The 24000-nt window shown below is 41.2% G+C and overlaps 1 protein-coding gene across 1 annotated transcript in view; it reads left to right on the top strand.

Moving 5' to 3' along the window:
- The first annotated feature begins 6296 nt into the window (after positions 1-6296).
- The window catches only part of LOC130247879 (A-kinase anchor protein 7-like), a 66212-nt gene continuing 48508 nt past the window's right edge, over positions 6297-24000 (top strand). Inside the window, 7 exon segments of the mRNA XM_056481367.1 lie at positions 6297-6334; positions 14244-14362; positions 18059-18157; positions 18160-18188; positions 20564-20700; positions 22613-22773; positions 23310-23422. Of these exon segments, the coding sequence (XP_056337342.1) occupies positions 6297-6334; positions 14244-14362; positions 18059-18157; positions 18160-18188; positions 20564-20700; positions 22613-22773; positions 23310-23422 (696 nt within the window).

The raw sequence follows: 24000 nt of genomic DNA, 5'->3' as shown, positions 1-24000 counted from the left end.
TGGGTGTTTGAGTAGTTTCTGTCATGTGATGTGTCTTTGTCAGGACTAACTGTACCTCACGTTAGTTTCATACAGATTACTAAACCAAAAAACTTTTTATTTTCAGGTGAAGTTGGTTCATTTCAAAGTTCAGATTTCAAGATTTATGTGGATATATTTCTGCGAAGCAATTATTCGCTGAATCATCAGTCTATAGCGATCTCTGATTGGCTCCTGTACTTGTGGGCGGGGCTTCATGCGCCATATTGACGTTACACTTTTCCCCATTCAAACCTATATTAGTGACATATCAACGAGCACACACCGACATGGGGAGAACATGCAAACTCCACACAGAAACGCCAACTGACCCAGCCGGGACTCGAACCAGCGACTTTCTTGCTGTGAGGCGTCAGTGGTACCCACTGAGCCACTGTGTCGCCCTACACCCTCCTGTATTACTCCGCCCACATAGAGTGACAGTAGATCAATCACCTCATTACAGTTTGACAAATATTGCTGCTGTTGGACAACATGATGTACGTTTGAGGCTTTTTAGTTGAGGATGTTGTTGTTTAGATTGCAAATATGCAGTTTATTTATAAGGAGAGTGCCTATTTTAAAATACTTATGATTGCGGAGACACAGCGCGTTGGCATCCATCAGCATGTCATACTGAGCAGAGCAAAGACAGTTGACGTTCTGCCACAAGATGGTGACAGAGACCGCATAATGAGTCCTTAGAGGAGAAAAACTCAATGTAGATCTCAAACTACAGCTGATCAAATCATTATTAAACAGGTAAATGACACTCAGATGTCTGAACACTGACTCCATCAGCTCTTCCACTCATCATGCTGTCCTGCACTGCTGAGCTGATCGTGTTGTGAGGAGCGCCTACAGGACTGCTTTCTGTCATTCAGACTCATTCAGGAGGCTTCAGGATCAGGAGTGTGTCTAAAGTGTGTGTCAGAGGAAAACTCAACACTCACCAGACGATGAACAGACGTCCAGAAGAGGATATGGCCGGAATCCATCCGCACAGGGTGTGTGTGTGTGTGTGTGTGTGTGGCAGGAAAGAGAGAAAGAAGATTAAAGTGAGTTTCTGTACAGGAACAACAGGACAACACAGTGTGTGTGTGTGTGTGTGTGTGTGTGTGTGTGTGTGTGTGTGTGTATACTCGTGTGTCTGTGTTGTGTGTGTGTTTGTGTGTGTGTGTGTGTGTGTACTCATGTGTGTCTGTGTTTACCTGTGTGTGTGTGTGTATGTGTGTGTGTGTGTGTGTGTGTGTGTGCGCGTGTGTGTGTTTGTGTGTGTGTGTGTGTGTCTGTGTTTACCTGTGTGTGTGTGTTTGTGTGAGAATGCTTATGTGTGTGTGTTAGTGTGTGTGTGTGTGAATACCTGTGTGTGTGTGTAGTTGTGTATACTTTTGTGTGTCTGTCTATCTGTGTGTGTACCTGTGTGTATGTGTGAATGCCTGTGTATGAATGTGTGTGCAGTTGTACATACCTGTATGTGTGTATACCTGTCTGTGTGTGTGTATGTGTGTGTGTGTGTGTATATATATACCTATGTATACATATCTGTGTGTGTGTGTGTTTGTGTTTGAATACCTGTGAATAAATGTGTGTAGTTGTGTACGTGTGTGTGTGTGTGTGTGTGTACCTGAGTATGCCTGCATGTGTGTGTGTGCATACCTATGTATACATATCTGTGTGTGTGTGTGTGTGTGTGTGTGTGTGAATCCCTGTGTATAAATGTGTGTAGTTGTGTACATGTATGTGTGTGTGTGTGTGTACCTGAATATGCCTGCATGTGTATACGTGTGTGTGTGTGTGTGTGTGTGTGTGTACCTGAGTATGCCTGTGTGTGTATAGCTGTGTGTGTGTGAATACCCGTGTGTGGATGTGTTTAGTTGTGTGTGTGTCTTTGTGTACCTGTGTGCGTGTATATACCTTTGTATACATATCTGTGTGTGCATGCGTGTGTGTATACCTGAGTGTGTGTGTGTGTGTCTGTGAATACCTGTGCATGAATGTGTGAGTAGTTGTGTATACCTGTTTGCGTGTATACCTGAATATGCCTGTGTGTGTATACCGGTGTGTGTGTGAATACCTGTGTATGCGTGCAGCTGTAGTTGTGAGTACCTGTGTGTGTTTGTGTGTTTACCTATGTATACCTGTTTGTGTGTGTACCTGAGCATGCATGCATGTGTGAATACCTGAGTGTGTGAGTGTGTGTGTCTGTGTATACCTGTGTATATACCTGTAAATGTGTGTGTATACCTGTGAGTGTGCGTGTGTGTGTGTGTGTAAGTAAATACCTGTGTATGTGTATACCTGTCTATATGTGTGTGTGTGCGTGTGTGTGTGTGTGTGTGTGTGTTAATACCTGTGTATGCGTGTGTGTGTACATACATGTGTGTGTGTACCTGTGCTCTGCTCTCTGTCTCTGTATGCTGCTGTAATGGATGCTCCTGCTCTCTGTCCGTTTCTCCTCTTCTTCTTCTTCTTCTCCTCTTCTTCTCTTCTTCTGCTCTACAGTGTGTGTTTCCGGCGGCGAGCGCTGACGTTTCTGATGAAAGCCCAGAGCATGACTGTACAGATTTCACACAGGATTACAGCACGAGATTTATCACAATCCTCCACCTGGCCCACACACCTCCAACCAAACACACACACACACACAGATCTCGAAAGCGAATGCTGTTTCTGACTCGACGGGCGAAGGTTCAGTTTAGACTGGGATAATTAAAGCCTGCGGGATAAAGATAGAGCGCTGCTGAGGGGACGCCTGAGCAGTGCACGCACACAGGGTTAATGTTAATGGGGATTTGTGATGGAGAGAGGATACAGTGACTCTGATGCTGTCAAAGCCTCTTGATGCTAAGTTTGGCCTCAGTCACACACTGTACACAGGAACACACACACACACTGTACACAGGATTAAACCATTAAGCCACTGACAGGAAGAGAACGGTTATTGTTTATGTGTGGACAGGATCATTTTCAACATGATAACACTTTTATAATATAATCAGTAATCTAGTTAATTCTAGACTCATTATGCTTGCCAACACTCCCGTTTTTTTCCGGGAGTCCGCCTTATTTCAGACCAATCCCCCGTCACCCTCCCATTATGTTATTTCTCCCAGAAAACTCCCATTATTTCACCTCCCCCCTTTTTTTTTGGTACCGTCCGTAACACCCCACCCCCATCCCTCACATTTTCTGAGACAAATGTTGGCAGGTATGAGACTCAATCATACTTGTTACTTTAGTCTCATTTAGACATCAATGTCGTCTTTATTAATCAGATCCTCCAGGATTTTTCAAGCCTATTAGTTGTTTCATCCATTTTCTTCCACTTATCTAGGGCCAGGTTACAGGTCTCATCTTTCGGATGAGACATTAAACCAAGGTCCTGACTCAGGTCATTAAAAATCCCATGGTAAACCACAGTGTCCTGGCCAAATTCCCTCCATCAGCCCTCATGATCATGGCCTCCCAATCATCCCCATCCACTGAATTGGCTCCATCACTGTCTCTTCACTTCACCTAGAGCTGGTGTGTTTTGAGCGCACTGACACTGGCGGTCTCTCCACAGCACCACCAGTGTGCAGCATCTACTTGGATGATGCGACGGCAGCCACAGGACAACGACGCCAGTGCGCTCACCACACACCAGCAATGGGTGAAGTGGAGAGACAGTGATAGAGCCAAATCCGTGGATGGGGATGATTGGGAGGCCATGATGAGTAATGGCCGAGAGGGAATTTGGCCAGGACAGCAGGGTTTATCATGGGATTTTTAATGACCAGAGTCAGGACCTTGGTTTAATGTCTCATCCGAAAGACGTTGCTCACTAACAGCATAGTGTCCCCTTCACTATACTGGGGCATTAGGACTCACACAGACCGCAGGTTAAGCGCCCCCTGCTGGCCTTACTAACACCACTTCCAACACCAACCTAGTTTTCCCATGTAGTCTCCCATCCAGGTACTGACCAGGCACAGCCCTGCTTAGCTTCAGTGAGTGGCCATTTAAATACAGATTACATTACATACAGTAGTCCCTTTTCTGGATCGTCCCCAATATGGGACAAACTTGGAACTTCTCCCTAGGCAGGGATTCTGGAGGCATCCAAAACAGATGTCCAAGCCTCCTTAGCTGGCTTCTCTCGATGTGGAGGAGCAGCGGCTCTACTCCAAGCTCTTCACCATCTATAAGGGTGCACCCTGTGAAGGAAACAAATTTCGGCCTCTTGTACTCGAGGTCAAGATCCAAAGCTCATAACATAGGTGAGAGAAGGAATGTAGATTGACCAGTAAATCAAGAGCTCTGGCTTTCGGCTCAGCTCCTTGCTCACCACAACATACAACTGCACGCTCCACTCTCCCCTTACTTGTAAATAAAACCCTAAGACACCTGAACTCCTCCACCTGAGGTAAGGACTCTCTTACCGTCTGGAGATGGTAAGCCACCTTTTTCCGGTGGAGCATCATGGCCTTAGACTGATTCTCATTCCAGCCGCATCACTATCGGCAGCAAACTGCCCCAGTGCATGCTGAAGGTCCATGTCTGGTGAAGGCAACTGAATAACATCATCTGCAAATAGCAGGGATGAAATCCTGTGGTCTTCGAATCAGAGCCCCTTCAGCCATAGGCTGCACATAGAAATTTTGTCCATAAAAATTATGAACAGAACTGGTGACAAAGGGCAGCCCTACCAGAGTCCAACATGCTCTGGAAAAAACTCTTGAGTTATTGGCAGGCAAGGTGAACCAAAACTTCTGCTCTGTTCATACTTGGACTAGACAGCCCTTAACAGAACACCTCTGACCCCCATAATACCAGAGCAACTCCCCAGCAGAATGCCACGAGGCACACGGCCAAACGCCTTCTTAAGTCTACAAACACATGTGGACAGGTTGGTCATACTCCATGAACCCTAAAGCACCCTGGTGATGGTATAGAGCTGGTCCAGTGTACCATAGCCTGGACTAAATTGTATTGTTCCTCCTGAATCGAGGTTCAACCACTGGCCAGATGGGGGGAGCAAAACTGATTCTGATTCTGATCCTCCTCTCCAGTATCCAGGAATAGACTTTCCCAGGGAGGCTTGAGAGATGTGATCCCCCCTATAGTTGGAGCAACTCTCCGGTCCACCTTCTTAAAAATGGGAACCACCACCCCCGTTGTCCGTCCAGAGGGTAAAGAGCCCATACTGTGCCCGAACTACATGCGATATTGTAGAGACCTGACAGTCAAGACTAGCTTCATAACATCTAGAGACCTGAGATCCACAGGGTGTATCTCATCCATCCCCACAGCTGTACCACTGCTGAGCTCAGACTACCTCAGTGACTACCAGCTTGGGTGATAGGTGAGTCCAACTCCTGCATCCCCAGTCAGTTTCCTCAAAGTATTCCTTTCACCATTCAACAACATCCCCAGTCGAGGTCAACAGCTTCCCACTTCCGCTGTAAACAGTGTAGCTGTGGAAATAAGTTCTTGCAAAATCCTGGAGGAACTGATTAATAGTATTCGTAGAGTAATAGTTATTAGTAATTTTCAGAGGGCGGCACGGTGGCAGTGAGGAAAGAGTGGTGTGGAGTTTGCATGTTCTCCATGTGTTGGTTTCCTCCGGGTGCTCCAATTTCCCATAGTCCAAAGACATTGAATAAACTAAATTGGTCATAGTGCATGAGTGTTTGGCCTGGTCCTCCAGGTTTGGGTTTGAGCGTTGGGTTGATCTTTCCTTCAATTTTTTTTTATGTTGAAAAAAAATGACTTTTATTAAAAAAATGTATAGTTTGCAGTGCCATATTGTCAGGGTTGGTGTTGTAAATGATGGTACAAAGGCCTGGTAATGAAATACCAGTAGTTTTTCTGTTATTTTACAGAATTATTTCTTTACATTAGTTCAATATATTACTTCAAACTATTAAAATGTCAACGAAAGTGATTTTGTTAAACTCCAGAGTTGAATTTTCAACAACAAAAGTCAACAGAGCAGAGTTTAAGATCTCAAAATGCATTTCATAACTGTAAATAAATATATAAAAATAACAAAATATGTTATTAAGCAGCCTTTACAGCATTAAAATGAAGCCAATAGGGTGTATGTTTATTATCCAGTCTGAAAGCGACACATGACAATCAAGTCTTTCTTTAAATATTAGCTCTTAAAAAAAACAGTGTGCGCAGAACTGAAGCTCTGTAATTGGTTGTTGGTACTGAAGAAAAAGGGTTTTCTGTCTTTGTTCTGCAGCAAACAGCACATTCATTACAGACAATAGTGTGAAACTGAAGCCATGACCCTGTTAAACCCACCTCAGACTGCAGATCTCAGGTAAACATCAGGTCACCAGCCGCGGGATCACCTTCTTTACACCTGTTTGCTGTCCCAGTTCACGACTCGCGCCCCTCCACAGACTGAAACCCAAGCGCTGGTCTAGAGTTACAGAAAACAAACGAGGGTGTGAGCGAGAAGCTGAACACAGCCGATGATGCACAACAATACAGGCTCTATCAGAATATCAGACTGTGCTTCTGCCCACCGCATTTGTGGAAGTGGAAATAATCACTCAGTAGAAGAAGAGCTTACACAGACAGCATTACAGCACTCAATGAGCACGCAGAGCAGTTTCTGTTAATGTCTTTTTCTGCTATTCTGATGTCCTAATGTCTTTTTCTGCTATTCTGACAGCTTTTCTGTTGTTTTTTGTTTGTCTAATAGCTGAATGTCTGGATTTAGTAGTGCTTGCTCAAGAATCTTTAAAGGGATAGTTCACCCAAAATGACAATTTCATCTGAAACGTACAAAACAAAGTACCCTAAATAAAATATTTCAGATTCACAAAACATAAACAGTGCCCTCTAGCCGATTTGTCGTCTGAAATGTACAATAAAATGTACCCTAAGTGACGTATTTGAGATTCGCAAAATGTAGACAGCACCCTCTTGTGGATTGTCATGTGAAACATACAACAAAACATACCCTAAGTAACGTATTTCAGATAAAAAAGGAAACAGCGCCCTCTGGTGGATTTGTCATCTGAAACATACAATAAAACGTACTCTAAATAACATTTTAAATTCACAAAAATGCAGACAGCGCCCTCTAGTGGATTTGTCGTCTGAAACATAAAATAAAATGCACACTAGGTAACATATTTGAGATTCGCAAAATGTAGACAGCACTCTCTGGTAGATGTCATCTGAAACATACAACAAAACGTACCCTAAGTAACGTATTTCAGATTAAAAAAGTGAACAGCGCCCTCTTGTGGATTTGTCGTCTAAAACATACAATAAAATACATACAAAATAACATATTTGAGATCTGCAAAATGTAGACAGCGCCCTTTGGTGGATTTGTCATCTGAAACATACAACAAAACATACCGTAAATAACCTATGTCAGATTTACAAAAATGCAGACATCGCCCTCTAGTAAATTTGTCGTCAGAAACATAAAATAAAATGCACACTAAGTAACGTATTTGAGATTCGCAAAATGTAGACAGCGTCCTCTAGTGGATTTGTCATCTGAAACATACAATAAATGCACCCTAAGTAACGTATTTTAAATTCGCAAAAATGTAGACAGCGCCCTCTAGTGGATTTGTCATCTGAAACGTATAATAAAATATTCCCTAAGTAATGCATTTCATATTCGCAAAATGTAGACAGCAACCTCTGATGGATTTGACATCTGAAACGTACACTAAAACGTACTCTAAGTAATGCGTTTCAGATTTGCAAAATGTAGACAGCGCCCTCTAGAGGAGTTGTCATCTGAAATATACAACAAAACGTAAATTAAGTAACAAATTTTAAATTTGCAAAAATTTAAACAGCCCCCTCTAGTAGATTTGCCGTCTGAAACGTACAATAAAATGCTCTCTAAATAATGTATTTGAGATTCACAAAATGTAGAGTGCCTTCTGGTGGATTTGTCATCTGAAACGTACAATAAAACATTCCCTATTGTATTTCAAATTCGCAAACATGTAGACCGCAGCCCCTACTAGATTTGTCGTCTGAAATGTACAATAAAATGCACTCTAAGTAATGTATTTGAGATTTACAAAAATGTCAACAGCACCCTCTAGTAGATTTTGTCATCTGAAACATAAAATAAAATTCACACTAAGTAACATATTTGAGATTTGCACAATGTAGACCCTCTGGTGGATTTGTCATCTGAAACGTACAATAAAACGCACCACTAAGTAACGTATTTTAAATTCGCAAAAATGTAGACAGCGCCCTCTAGTGGATTTGTCATTTGAAACAAAATGTACCCTATGAAAATGTATTTCAGATTCACAAGAATGTAAACACCACCCTCTCACCCTCTAGTGGATTTGTCATCTGAAACAAACGAATTGTGCTCTAAGTAAGGTATTTCACATTTTAAACATTGTACATATCACCCTCTGGAAGATTTTTTATCTGAAACATACAATAAAACGTACAAGTAACAAAATGGGATACAAGTAATGTGTGAGTTAAATGAGCCCAACCTTAAGTCTGTATGACAGTCCGGTGCAAAGTTATGAGGTCACAAAGTTTGGTCCAATGTTAAGTCAATGGGACTTTTCCGAATTTTCCAGGTGAGTTTTCAGAAAACCGTTAGTCGGATCAGTTGGAAAAGATAGAGCAACCTGAGTCAGAGCAGTTTGGAGTTAGTTTGGATTTTAGGAAGGAGATGCATAGAAATTAGTCTCAGAAGAAGAAGAAGTTTGTGTAGTTTAACAGTATGTTGCTTTCTCAAGACACCATAATAAAATAAATCACATCTTGTATGAGTTTAAAGCGTTTATGTTAATTAAGAACATTTAGAAAACATTAAATAACCAATACTGAAAAAACATTCATAATGAACGACTTCCTGTCATCGTGTAAATAATATATAATCATGTGATCCATAAATACGTGAGTGTAGTCTGATTACCCAGCTGAAAAATCCAGCTTAAACCAGCCTAGGCTGGTTGGCTGGTTTTAGCTGGTCGGCCAACCTGGTTTTAGAGGAGTTTTTAGCCATTTCCAGACTGGTCTTAGCTGGTCAGGCTGGAAAATGACCAGCTAAATCCAGCTAAAACAAGCTTGACCAGCCTGGTTTAAGCTGGACATAGCTGGTTTTGGCTGGGCTCCCATCCTGGCTAGGCTGGTAAGCTAGTTTTAGCTGGTCATTTTCCAGCCTGACCAGCTAAGACCAGGCTGGAAATGGCCAAAACCCCTCTAAAACCAGGCTGGCCGACCAGCTAAAACCAGCCAACCAGCCTAGGCTGGTTTAAGCTGTTTGTTTCAGTAGGGTATAAGTATTTAAAAATTTGTTTACACTCATTACAAGTACTTGAGTTTGACATATAACCTACTACTATCCAGCTTTGCAACTGACAGCACATGTGGCAATGATAACAGTCTGAATGCAGTACTGCCATATTCCATTCATACTGCACATATTCATACTATTTAGCATTACGCACATGACGACTGCATTTTTAATTATGGGTGCACTTCCAGTTTAGCAAACTTCCATTCTGAAGAACTGAAAATGTCCAATAATAAGGCTGCGCTATAAATAATCCATATACAAAGTGAACACAGAGTGAGTGATATGTTTGCTTTGTGCATTATACTCACTTGTGTTGAAAAATAATGATACCCTCGTGACTTTAGTATCACAAGCACACCTGTGGTGAAAGCTATTTTGAGTTCACTGTGTTTGCTCATTCAGATCTCTGTCTCCTCTACAGCAGTGTCTCCCAACCCTGTTCCTGAAGGCACACCAACAGTACACATTTTTAAGCTCTCCCTAATCCAACACACCTGAATCAACTCACCAGAACATTAGAAGAGACTCCAAAACCTGAAGTGAATGGGTGAGATAAGGGAGACATCTAAAACATGTACTGTTGGTGTGCCTCCAGGAACAGGGTTGGGAAACACTGCTCTACAGTACAGTAATATTCAATAAACATCTGTAATATTCTTGGGGTTATTCATGGTCATTAATGCTGAAATTAAAACGAACTCATTTCTAAATTGGCAAGTGTAACTTGAAATGAGTAGAATCTAGACACCTCGCTGCACACAGTAAAAATCAATTACTAATAGTTTAGCCCAGTGTACCAAACTACATCTCTGGGGGACCAGCAGCTCTGCACATTTTCCATGTCTCCTTAAGCAAACACACCTGATTCAGATCATCAGCGCATTAGCAGAGACTGAAAGACTTGTAATAGGTGTGAAAAAACACGCAGTGCTGGTGGTCCATCAGGAACATGGTAGAGAAACACTGGTTTAGCCAACAGTTAAAAGGGAGTTAGTCCAATCATTTTTAAACTAAGCATCATGGGGCGGATGAAAAAATGTGTGCTGTGTCTAAGTTCGTATACATCTGTATTTGAAAAAATCTATTTAAATCAAATGAGTATTTCAAAGGTGACCCAAACAGGCCACTTTATTAGGTACACCTTACTATAACCGGGTTGGGACCCTCTTTTGCTTTAATCCTTCGTGGCATAGATTCAACAAGCTACTGGAAATATTCCTCAGAGATTTTGCTTTATATTTGACATGATAGCATTACACCAGTTGCTGCAGATTTGTCGGCTGCACATCCATGATGTGAATCTCCCGTTCCACCACATCCCAAAGGGGCTCTTTTGGATTGAGTAATGGTGACTGTGGAGGCCATTTGAGTACAGTGAACTCATTGTCATGTTCAAGAAACCAGTCTGAGATGATTCACGCTTTATCACATGGTGCGTTATCCTGCTAGGAAGTAGCCATCAGAATGGTGGAGACACTGTGGGTCATAAAGGGATGGACATGGTCAGCAACAATACTCAGGTAGGCTGTGACGTTGACACGATGCTCAATTGGTACTAATGGACCCAAAGTGTGCCAAGAAATATCCCCCACACCATTACACCATCACCAGCCTGAACCGTTGATACAAGGCAGGATGGATCCATGCTTTCATGTTGTTGACGCCAAATTCTGACCCGACCATCTGAATGTGGCAGCAGAAATGGAGACTCATCAGACCAGGCAACCGTTTTCTCCTATTATTCTGCGTGAAAATACCAGTCGATCAGCAGTTTCTGAATACTCAGACCAGCCCGTCTGGCACCAACAACCATGGCACGTTCAGTAACCTAAATCCTCTTTCTTCCCCATTCTGATGCTCATTTGAACTGCAGCAGATCGTCTTGACCATGTCTACATCCTAAACGCATTGAGTTGCTGCCATATGATTGGCGGACTAGAGATTGAGTTAAAAAGCAGTTGGACAGGTGTACCTAATAAAGTGGCCGGTGAGTGTAGATAAACCTTACCCAGACAAATAGTCAATGCCTAGATAAAGTCTTACAGACTATATAACTCACAGTTGTGGTGTAGAGCAAACATGTCAGACTTGAGATAAAAAGTCGCAGTTACCTTTTATTAGTTGAAACAAAAACATCAGTTATCAGTCTTGGAGTTGAGAAAGCTCCATCTAAAATGAAGTGTGGAGGTGTTTTTTGTCTATCTATGTGCTCTATGACCTGTCTATTGACAGACTCTTGCATTAAGCAAAAAATACTAGTGTACATCATTATAAACATGTCATTTATGTTCCACTAAAGATACTCGAACTACAAAGCAAACGTGTACACGACAGAAGCTTCAACCAAGTATTAAAACTCGCTTTAATATACTAACGTCAGTCGCCCTTATTTTTCGGAACGCTTTCTACTCGTGTACCGCGTGTCCCCCCTGACTTCCCGTTCCCCATGTGTGTCGTGTTGTTGTGTTGAGGCTGTTGTAAACACTGTGGTAGTACAGTATATTTAGCTTAACGAGGGTAAACAGCGCTGTTTATATGACCAAGAGCACGAATAACGCTCACAATACTGCGTTGTCTTCACACTGCCAGCACTAGATGATCAGTCGCCATTTTTCGCGCGCTCGACCGCTAGTGCGCCTGTGGAGGGTGTTTAATACTGACGTGCCCTCGGTAGTGACTGAGTGCAGGAAGGTGAATGCACGTGTGTTCTGTCAGTCATATCAGAGCAAGTGCTGTCTGAGTGTGCAGTTAAACATGGAGGACAACAAAAACAACACTACTATCTGCACTACAGGAGAAAAGTGCACTAAACTACAGAAAAGCAGGGTAAGTTACGTTTTAATTATTATTATTATATTATTTTAATTAACATTAATAACAGGGGATACATAAGCATGTAGTTTGTACTAATATTATGTGACTTGAATACTATTCATGTACAGCATAGCTACACAAATCTAACAAGATTTTAGAAAACAATTCAAGTAAGAAGTGTGCACCACTACATGTGCTTAACTCCAGCTTTCACTTCAACAAGATATGCCCAATTGATTTACAGCCTGCGTATAATAATAATACATTGAGGTAAATTTGGTTTTATATTCGCACATTTGTTAAATGACACGCTCCCTATATTGTTTACCATGGTTCTTTGAATATTCGGTCAGAAATAGCGTGTAAGTATGACTTCAAAACACATTAGCACCATATAATTGACTAAACAATGGTGTACTTTCATAGTCATTGGCTAATATCATGATTTCCCCATTTAGAATTCTGAAATTATATTATCATGAGTCCAAATGGAGAAATTTGTGGTTGCTCATTGCCAAATTGCTCAGTGGTTAGTCCAAATGCGCAAATATAAAACCAAGTTTACCCCCAATTAATACTACTAATAATTTAATAATGACTTGATACAGCTGCAGCAAATTTCTTTTCAGAAGTGTCACTTTTTCAGATTGAAGTCATTTTGTTTTAGAAAGTTTTATTGTAGGTCTGATTGATTAAGAAAAGTGAATGCAAATAATAAATGCAAATGAACACAATCATGGCTTATTGTAGAACCAAAATAAATGGAAATTTCAACTTTTAATAGCAGGGAAGAAATCTTCTGGAGTTTTTGTGTTGCATTTCATTAATAAGTTAAACTAGAAGTTGAAATCTTGTCTTGTTTCTAGTCAAAAATATAAAAAATTAAAAAAAGCAAAGGTGTTCAAGTTTTCAGAAATGAGTCAAAATTAGGCAAGTTTGTCTTTTAAACAAGCTAAATGATCTGTTTATTTGCTAACTCCATGAAGATATAATAATTAGACACAATACATTGTTCTGAGCTGTAACAGATTAATTCTTTAATTAAACGCAAAGCTAGCAGAAATGAAAACAGCTGATGGAGTATTTACAAATCTGTGCAGTATTCAGACACAAGGTGGCGCCAAACAGTCAAAAACACAAAGCTGACAGAAACTAAAACAGCGTGATGGAGTATACACTAACCTGTACATTATTCAGACACACGATGGCGCCAAACAGTCAAAAACACAAAGCTGACAGAAATGAAAACAGCTGATGGAGTATACACTAACCTGCGTATTATTTAGACACAAGATGGTGCCAAACAGTCCACACAAAGCTGTCAGAAACTAAAACAGCTGATGGAGTATACACTAACCTGCGCATTATTCAGACACTAGATGGCGCCAAACAGTCAAACACACAAAGCTGACAGAAACTAAAAACAGCTGATGGAGTATACACTAACCTGCGCATTATTCAGACACAAGATGGCGCCAAACAGTCAAAACACACAAAAGCTGACAGACACTAAAACAGCTGATGGAGTATACACTAACTGCGCATTATTCAGACACAAGATGGCGCCAAACAGTCAACACACAAAGCTGACAGACACTAAACAGCTGATGGAGTATACACTAACCTGCGCATTATTCAGACACTAGATGGCGCCACAACAGTCAACACAAAGCTGACAGACACTAAATCAGCTGATGGAGTATACACTACCTGAGCATTATTCAGACACAAGATGGCGCCAAACAGTCAAATCTTAATTTCCCTTAAAATTTCATTTTTTACGTTTCATGTCCCCACAAAATATTGAAATATTTCTTCATAAAATATTTTTAAATATTTCAGTATTACTGTATTCTCATTCAGTATTTCAGTATAACAGCAATGCCCATAAAATATTTACAATATAGTTACAGTGTTTCCCTTTATATTTCGATTTTTATTACAGTATTTCTCATTTAGTATTGTGTGTTTGATCTGTATGGTAAACCTGCATTAGTGTGTTATCTGCATGCACCACACACACAACAAGTCTATTTTATCATTTATCATAAAGTGCCAGTCTCCTATCATCATGTGCCTCTTTGTCTCTGCTCTCTTATAGCGATCAAGAAAGAAAAGAACGCAAAGAGCAAGAGCCAGGAGTGTCTGGGAGCAGGCAGAAGGGTCAGGAGTCTGAAAATCTGCTGTCGGAGCTTCCCTTCGCAGACGCAGAGCTGGGCAGTGGGTTCACACACGACCCATATACTCAATAATTCAAGATACAGTTGATGTTATTCACTGATTCGCCTCCCTGTGAATCTTCAAATGTTTCCAAATGATGTTGAACAGATTCTGAATTTTCACAGTATTTCCTATAATATTTTGTTTTATTTGTTAATTTCGGCTAGAATAAAAGCAGTTTTTAATTTTAAGAAATTCCTTATGCATTATTGTTTTTTCGATTGGCTACAGAACAAAATCATTGATATACTTTGCCTAATTAACCGTTACACCGTGTCCTAACCACACACAACGTGGCAAGATTCTGACAGAAAACATTTAAATATCAGCCACTGCACTTCCAATGAAATGTGTTATAATCTAATTAATACATATTAATCTTTTTTGGCATTATTAACAGGCCACTGAGTGACTGAGGTTGTTGATTTGCACTAAATCACAGTTCTGACTTTCACCTTTAAACTGTCTGCTAGTTATTTTATAAGATCTGAGGGTGAATCTGCTGCTGCTTTCAGTAGTATGGCAATAAATGTCACTTAAAATAGCATTTAAACACACATTAGCAGCATTAGCACTGAATAAAGCCATAATCAGTACCTGAGGAGATCAATGCGACATTAGTTTATGCTATTGTTCTGCTGCGACGGAAGTAGAAATAGAAAAAATTGGAAAATGCCGCAGACGAGTTAGTAAGACAAAACCAGCTTTTATTGTGTGTTTCAGCACCACGTCATGTGTAGTTATTTGGCAATCACTCAAAATACATTGCAATAGATGTATACAATGATAGATTTTTCTTTTATGCCAAAAGTCGTATCAAAAAAGATCTATGAAATTTTGTTTTCAGGGGTAAATTATACAATTTTTGGGGTGAGCTATCGCTTTAAGTCTTCCTCGCTGCGACGAACAAACGCTAATACAACTATCTGAATATTCTTAAAAAAACTTAAAGTTTAAATAATATATACACTCACCGGCCACTTTATTAGGTACACCTTACTAGTACCGGGTTGGACCTCTTTTTGCATTCAGAACTGCCTTAATCGTTCATGGCGTAGATTCAACAAGCTACTGAAAATATTCCTCAGAGATTTTGCTCCATATTGACATGATAGCATCACACAGTTGCTGCAGATTTGTCGGCTGCACATCCATGATGTGAATCTCCCGTTCCACCACATCCCAAAGGTGCTCTATTGGATTGAGTAATGGTGACTGTGGAGGCCATTTGAGTACAGTGAGCTCATTGTTCATGTTCAAGAAACCAGGTCTGAGATGATTCACGCTTTATGACATGGTGCGTTATCCTGCTGGAAGTAGCCATCAGAAGATGGAGACACTGTGGTCATAAAGGGATGGACATGGTCAACAACAATATTCAGGTAGGCTGTGGCATTGACATGATGCTCAATTGGTACTAATGGGGCCCAAAGTGTGCCAAGAAAATATCCCCCACCCCATTAAACCACCACACAGCAGCCTGAACTGTTGATACAAGGCAGGATGGATCCATGCTTTCATGTTGTTGATGCCAAATTCTGAGCCGACCATCTGAATGTGGCAGCAGAAATGGAGACTCGTAATTCAAAGTCACTTAAATCCCTTTCTTCCCCATTTGATGCTTGGTTTGAACTGCAGCAGATCGTCTTGACCATGTCTACAAGCCTAAATGCATTGAGTTGCTGCCATGTGATTGGCTGATTAGAAAATTGCGTTAACAAGCGGTTGAACAGGTGTACCTAATAAAGTGGCCGGTGTGTGTATTATGAAGTGCTTCTAAAGTAACTTTTTTGCAGCTTACGTAAATATGGTGATAATACCATGTATATAAGTCAGGTTAAGCTTTATTGTCATTTCATTAAATGTGCAGACATACAGTGGAACTAAATGTCTTGCTGCATGGTGCTACATAAATAAACATAATCATAAATATAAACACAACACTGGATGTAAGAGCTATTTTAAACCTATTACTAACATATTGGAGCGGTAGTCTAACTATACTAACTATACATACTTATAACCTGAGACAGACTATACAATTATACATAAGACAGAACAATATTGTGCAAAAGAGGTTGAAAAAGCAAGCAGTGCAACATGATTGTGTGGTATAATCACATGTAAACATTGTTTTCCTTATTGAGTCCTTGTAAGACGGAGTTTTAAGTAAAGTGTGCGGTGCATATGGAGAGGAGAGTGTTTCTACAGGTGGTTTGGACAGCTCACTCTCCTGTGTGAGGCACACTCAGAAATGCACAGTGTTTTTTCGGAAATATGAAGGATTGTGGGCAGCTCAGTGGTTAGCACTGTCCGTCTCACAGCAAGAAGGTCGCTGGTTTGAGCCTCGGCTGGGTCAGTTGGCATTTCTATGTGGAGTTTGCATGTTCTCCCCGTGTTGGCGTGGGTTTCCTCCGGGTGCTCCGGTTTCCCTCACAGTCCAAACACATGCACTATTTGAATGTGTAAAACATATGCTGGAATAGTTGGCGGTTCATTCCACTGTGGTGACCCCTGATAAATAAGGGACTAAGCCGAAGGAAAATTAATGAATAATTGTTTGTCACATGTGGAAAAACAAGTGCAAGATTTTTTTAAACTGATAAAAGAGTGTGTTTTTTTGCAGGTGGTCTGTCAAGCCCACTCACCTGTGTGAGGCACACTCGGAAATGCACATTGTTCTTTATCGATATACAATGATTTGTACGGAAGTGTCTGGTGCAAATGTGCAAAACCACTGCAAGCGTCTGTAAAAGTGATGATGGAGTGTGTTTGCAGGTGGTTTGTACAGCACACTCATCTATAAAAGCTTCAGCAGTTAGTTGCAACAAGAAAATGAAACCCGAGCATGTCCTACCTGTCAGAGTGTGTCGTGGGCTGCTGTCTTCATCGTCCCGGAGCGGAATCATCCCGGTGTGAGCGGCCGCTGAAAGAGGGACGATATTCGCTTGCCAAGCGCAGCGTGGATCAGCCTAGCACCGCAGCTGCTCCTGCATTCAAATGCCCCAGCTGGCTACACGCTATGAATAAAACATTTGTGTGCCGCTTTTCGGGTTTCTTGTTTGCGGCGTCCTCCCAAACAGTTCAGAAACGCTCGTTTGTCAGCGTTCGCTTCCAAATAGCACCAACATTTAGATTACAGCCTGGCTACTGAACATCCCACTGTTGCTGATTTCATGCAGATGTTTGATAATATCCTGAGCTAAGCCTGGATGATCATGTGCTCCTGCAGGATTTCAATCTTGAGTTTCATGCTGACTGTCTTTAAAGGGACAGTTCACCCCAAAATAAAACAAAAAATCCACAAAACTCGTCCTCCATTTTGTTCTTACTCAATGAAGAATATCTGACTTCAGCATTGTTTTTCAGATAAACAAGAATGTTCACTGAGCATGTTTCTGAAATATCTGCAAGCTTACGTTCAACATCATGACAAAAGTTTCTGCATTTTATCCCAACAAGAACATTTTTATACTAACAGTTTGAATTCAGTTGAGTGTAAGTAAATAATGATTTTGGGCTGAACTATCCCTTTAAGAGGTCACATGATCAGTTTGTTTACATGCATCGGCTTAGTCTACTATAAATAGTGCACAATTCCTGTTTGACTGTGTACATTTATTTGTAGTTTACAATTCTCAGAGTGTTGAAACGTTGTGTTTGCGTGTTTAAATGACTGAATGTTTGTGTTTCCAGGCACAGAAAGCAGCGTGAAGAAGAAGAAGCGTAAGAGAGGGGTGAAGGCTGAAGATGAGGATGCTGGGAGGAAGAAGAAAAGAGACGACTCGGCAAACTACTTGTGTCTGTGCCGATCACAAACCCACAGGTAAAACACAACAGTTGCACAACTGTTTCTTAAAGGGGTAGTTCACGCAGAAATTAAAAATGTACTCGCCCTTAAACGACTATAAACTTTGATGAGTTTTATTTCTGCTGTTAACAACATAAGAAGATATTTTGAAGAATGCTCAAAACCTGAAACCACTGACTTCCATAGTAGGAGAAACGAATATTATGGAATTTTCTAATTCAAAATGTACCATATATCATCACATATGGTGTTATTACTTTATTGATCTAAGCTGTAAAAAAGTCTCTGGTGTCCCTAGAGTGTGTGTAGTGAAGTTTCAGCTCAAAATACCACACCAATAATGTTTTCTAACTCTCTGAAACTGACCCTTTTAGGCTTTAATCCTAATTGTGGCGTTTTTGGTGACTGTCGCTTTAAATTCAAATGAGATTGTGCTATTTTCAGAAGAGGGCGGAGCTACAAATGCCTGTGTGTCAGCATAGTGGCAGATTCAAAAAACAAGACTAACGTCCTATGCTAATGAGGGAGAGATGGTCACTAGTGGGCGGGGCTTTCCCCTCTGATGACACGTACAAAGGGAGAATGTCAATCAAAGTGTTTCTGCAGACTGTTTAGATTAAGTCTGATTATTAAAAATACAATTACTTCATGTTTACCATTAGAAGCTGGTTATATTCACACACTGCTGCCACACAACTGTGTTTAAACCCCTTATTAAAGTGATCTTTGCATAGTAGGTCACCTTTTTGTGGATAGGCCTCTGCTTAGGACATTTTATTCTTCTTTTATTGAGTCTCTTTTAACTTTTGCAGTAATATGCTGGTATCGCTGGTATTTGTGAGTGAAAAGTAAAACAAACTTTCAAAAATTGTTCATCTCTCTCAAAAATTTTTGGTCACAAATCTTAACAGTATTGGACACGTGTATGAGGTGAGAGTCATAAAGAGGGCTATGTCCATTTTAGCAGATGAGAACCACCCACTTTATTCAAGGTTTTGCCTCCTGCCATCAGGCAGAAATTATACTTATTCTAGATGGACACGGTCCAACAGATATTTGCATTTATTTGTTCCAGTTGCAGTTGGGTACAAGCTTTAAGTAGTATGTTTTTTTAACTTGATTATGATTTATTTTATTGTTTACTCTTACTTCTATGTTGTCGAGTGTGACCTGTTGCTGTTATCTGTTGGCTATTGCTGTAAACCTAATTGTCCTTTGGGGACAATAAAGACATTCCAATCCAATCTAATATCACCACATGGGCTCAGGACTACTGCGGTAAACCTTTGTCAAGTACCACAATATGTTGTTACATCCACAAATTCCAGTGAAAACTGTTCTGTGCCAAAAGGAAGCCCTATGTTTACAGTGTCCAGAAGTGCTGTCGACTTCTCTGGGCTCAGAGGGATCTGGGATGGACCATCACACAGTGGAATCATGTACTGTGGTCAGATAAATCAGTATTTCAGGGATTTTTTTGGAAGAAATGGACGCCATGTACTTCAGACCAAAGAACAAAAGGATCATGCAGACTGTTACCAGCAACAAGTCCAAAAGCCAGGGTCTTTCATGGTATGGGGTTGTGTCGGTGCCCTTGGCAAAGGTATCTTGCACTTTTGTGATTCACCATTAATGCTGAAAAGTACACAGAGGGGAATGGTTAGGCAGAGACGGCTAAACAAAGCATGCAAATAAAGTGTTGCTAGCAGGGTAAATTGCATTTCTCCAGCCCTAATCTCATCAGCATATTAGTAGCATGAAAACAAAGTGTGCAAATGAATTTTGGAGTCAGAACCCGTCCTTTTTAGTTATATTTAGATTTTGAAGCACAATCTGCTGCCTTCTTTTCCAGCGACGCCTGTGCATATTTCAACAAGACAATGCCAAACCACATTCTGCACACATTACAAAGCCCTGGCTGCAGAGTGTAGTCCTGGTTGCAGAGGAAGAGGATACAGGTACTGGACTGGCCTGCCTGCAGTCCCGACCTGTCTCCAATAGAGAATGTGTGGTACATTTTGAATCGCAAAATGCAACAACGAAGACCCCATACTGTTTTCAGACTTGTTTTCAGGAAGAATGGGACAAAATTACACCTGAAACTCTTCATCACTTGATGTCTTCAGACCCTAAACATCTTTTAAGTGTCGTGAAAAGGAATGGCAACATTACAAAGTGGTAAATGCTTTACTGTCACAACTTTATTTGAAATGTGTTGCAAGAACCAAAATTGTATTTAGAGTCAAAGTAAATTTAGAAATCACTACTTTCCTTTTTTATTTGTTTTCCATACTGTGCCAAATTCTGGGGTTGTATTGCTGACAAAGGGTATAAGTTAGTGGAATAATACAGAGTGTGTGTGTGTGTGCGCGTGTGTGTGTGTGTGTCAGATCAAGCAGGCAGTGGAGGATTTGCAGAAGCAGGTGTTGATGAAGGACAGTCGTCTGTCGCGAGCGCTCATACCTGTGGACACACTACACATCACTCTACTGGTGACTCACCTGAGCACACAGGACCAGGTGGACCTGTAAGACACACACACTACACATACCTCTACTGATGATTGAGATCACACATCAGCAATATACTTAAAATAGTTGTGTATTTGATTTATTATTGATTGTCATGATTATTTATTGATGGTTGTTAAGTCAGTTTTACAGAGCTGACCTCAGTGAGAAACTCTTCAGGTCTTGTATGTCTGTTGTGTGATGGTCAGGAAGAACTGTAGATGTTCAAGAGTTACAGTTAGGTCCATAAATATTTGGACGTGTACACAATTGTAACATTTTTGGTTCTATACACAACATAACACAAACCAATGGATTTGAAATGAAACGAACAAGATGTGCTTTAGCTGCAGACTTTAATTTGAGGGTTTTTACATCTAAATCTGGAGAACACTGTAGGAATTAAAACAGTTTGCATATGTGCTTCCCACTTGTTAAGGGACCAAAAGTAATTGGACAATTGGCTTCTCAGCTGTTCCATGGCCAGGTGTGTGTTATTCCCTCATTATGCAAATTACAATGAGCAGATAAAAGGTCCAGAGTTCATTTCAAGTGTGCTATTTTGATGAGATCCAAGAGCTGTCACTACAGGTCAAGCAAGCCATCATTAGGCTGAAAAAACAAAAACAAAAACAAACCCATCAGAGAGATAGCAAAAACATCAGGCATGGCCAAAACAACTGTCTGGAACAATCTTAAAAACAAAGAACACACCAGTGGGCTCAGCAACACCAAAAAGACCCAGAAGATCATGGAAACAACTGTGGTGGACGACCGAAGAATTTTTTTTCCATGGTGAAGAAAACACCCTTCATAACAGTTGGCCAGATTAGGAACACTCTCCAGGAGGTAGGTGTATGTGTGTCAGAGTCAACAATCAAAAGAAGACAACATCAGAGTAAATACAGAGGGTTCGCCACAAGATGTAAACCATTGGTGAGCCTCAAAAACAGAAAGACCAGAATAGAGTTCTAAAAAAGCCTTCACAGTGCTGGAACGACATCCTATGGACAGATGAGATCAAGATCAACTTGTGATGGGAAGAGAAGAGTATGGAGAAGGAAAAGAACTGCTGATGATCCTAAGCAGTGAAGCATGGTGGCAGTAGTGGCATGGCGTGGGCATGTATGGTTGTCAATGGAACTGGTTCTCTTGTATTTATTGATAATGTGATGATCAATTCTGAAGTGTTACATGCAATATTTTCTGCTCATATTCAGCCAAATGCTTCAGAACTCGTTGGACGGCGCTTCACAGTGCAGATGGAGAAAGACCCAAAGCGTACTGCAAAAGAAACCAAAGCGTTTTTGAAGGGAAAGAAGTGGAATATTGTACAATGGCCTAGTCAATCACCTGAGCTGAGTCCGATTGAGCATGCATTTCACTTGCTAAAGACAAAACTGAAGGGAAAATGCCTCAAGAACAAGCAGGAACTGAAGACAGTTGCTGAGAGGCCTGGCAGAGCACCACAAGGAATGAAACCCAGCGTTTGGTGATGTCTGTGCGTTCCAGACGTCAGGTTGTAATTGACTGTAAAGGATTTGCAACCAAGTTTTAAAAAGTGAAAGTTTGATTTATGATTATTACTCTGTCTAATTACTTTGGTCCCTTAACAAGTGGGAGGCACATATGCAAACTGTTGTAATTCCTACTGCGTTCACCTGATTTGGATGTAAAAACCCTCAAATTAAAGCTGACAGTCTGCAGTTAAAGCACATTTCAAATTGTTATGTTGGTAATTAAAAAATATTGGAATTGTGTCGATATCTAAATATTTATATACCTAACTTAATTTACACGTTCACCTGTAGATTCACCACAGATTCACCGTCATCATCTGTGATTAAACAGAACATGCTGTGTTTGACAAACCTTGACTACTGTGACGGCCCTAGTCAGATCTCTATGTGTGTGTGTTTGTGTGTGCAGTGCTGCCTCTACTCTCTCTGAGCTGGAGTCTCCTCTGAATGCTCTGCTGTCGGGCCGCAGACTCGTCCTGCCCTTCTGTGGAATCGGAAACTTCAGACAGGAAGTGTTTTTTGTCCAGATCGCAGAAGGAGAACACCTGAACACACTCGCGCTGATAGCAGGTACAGAACATCTCAGAACAGCAAGAAAGTCATTGGTTTGAGTCTTCTTTCTGTGTGGAGTTTGCATGTTCTTCCAGTGTTGGCGTGGGTTTCCTCCGGGTGCTCCGGTTTAGTCCAAACACACGCGCTATAGGTGAATTGATGAACTAAATTGGTCGTAGTGTATGAGTGTGTATGGGTGTTTCCTAGTACAGGGTTGCTACTGGAACGGCATCCGCTGTGTAAAACAAATGCTGGATTAGTTGGCGGTTCATTCCGCTGTGGCGACCCCTGACAAATAAAGGGACTAAGCCAAAGGAAAATGAATAAACGAACTTTTTCTGGAGCGATTAGCATTGAGGTTTGGTCTTTGAGTGTGTTTGGTCTGTGCTGTAGCGTGTGTGTGTGCGTGCGTGTGTGTCTCTGCTAATGTCCTGACAGTTAGCATCATCTCTGTATCGATTATGTTCTTGTCTTACACTGAGGACGACGGCGTGGAGTCTGGGCTGTAAATAGACTGTCCCAGAATGCATCAGTGATGTTGTTGTCTCACACAGAGAGCGTGAGGAAGGCGTTGGAGGAGCGCGGCATCACATCTGCAGACGACAAAGCCTTCAAACCTCACCTGACACTGCTCAAACTCTCGCGAGCTCCAACGCTACGCAGACAGGTGAGTGTATGCCTGTGTGTGTGTGTGTGTGTGTGGTGAGGGAGGATGCTGTGTTTGATTTCTCTGATCTTAAGCAAATACTACTGAGCCAGCTGCATTATGGAGTCATGTTGACATCATGGCTCTGTTCTGATCAAATAAAGAGCGTCTGAAGGAAAAGACCTGTAGCTTTATACTGGGTGTGAGTTCAGTTAGTGTGTTTGGTGTTTTACATCGGGTTAACATCAGAACTTGTTGCCTTGTTTAGAGCGATCTGATTGGTTATACAGCAGTGCTGCTGCTGTAGCCCATCTGCCTCAAGTGGACGTGTTGTGTGTTCAGAGATGCTCTTCTGCAGACCTCGCTTGTAACGAGTGCTTATTTGAGTTACTGTTGCCTTTCTATTAGCTGGAACCAGTCTGGACATTCTCCTCTGACCTCTGGCATCAATTAGGCATTTGCACCCACAGAACTGCCGCTCACTGGATATTTCCTGTTTTTCAGACCATTCTCTGTAAGATGGTTGTGCATGAAATCCCAGTAGATCAGCAGTTTCTGAAATACTCAGACCAGCCCATCTGGCATCAACAACCATGCCA

Source organism: Danio aesculapii, chromosome 20 (assembly GCF_903798145.1).
Source record: "Danio aesculapii chromosome 20, fDanAes4.1, whole genome shotgun sequence".
NCBI lineage: Eukaryota > Metazoa > Chordata > Actinopteri > Cypriniformes > Danionidae > Danio > Danio aesculapii.
Note: the sequence above shows the minus strand (reverse complement) of the source record. Positions and strands in the feature narration are given on the sequence as shown.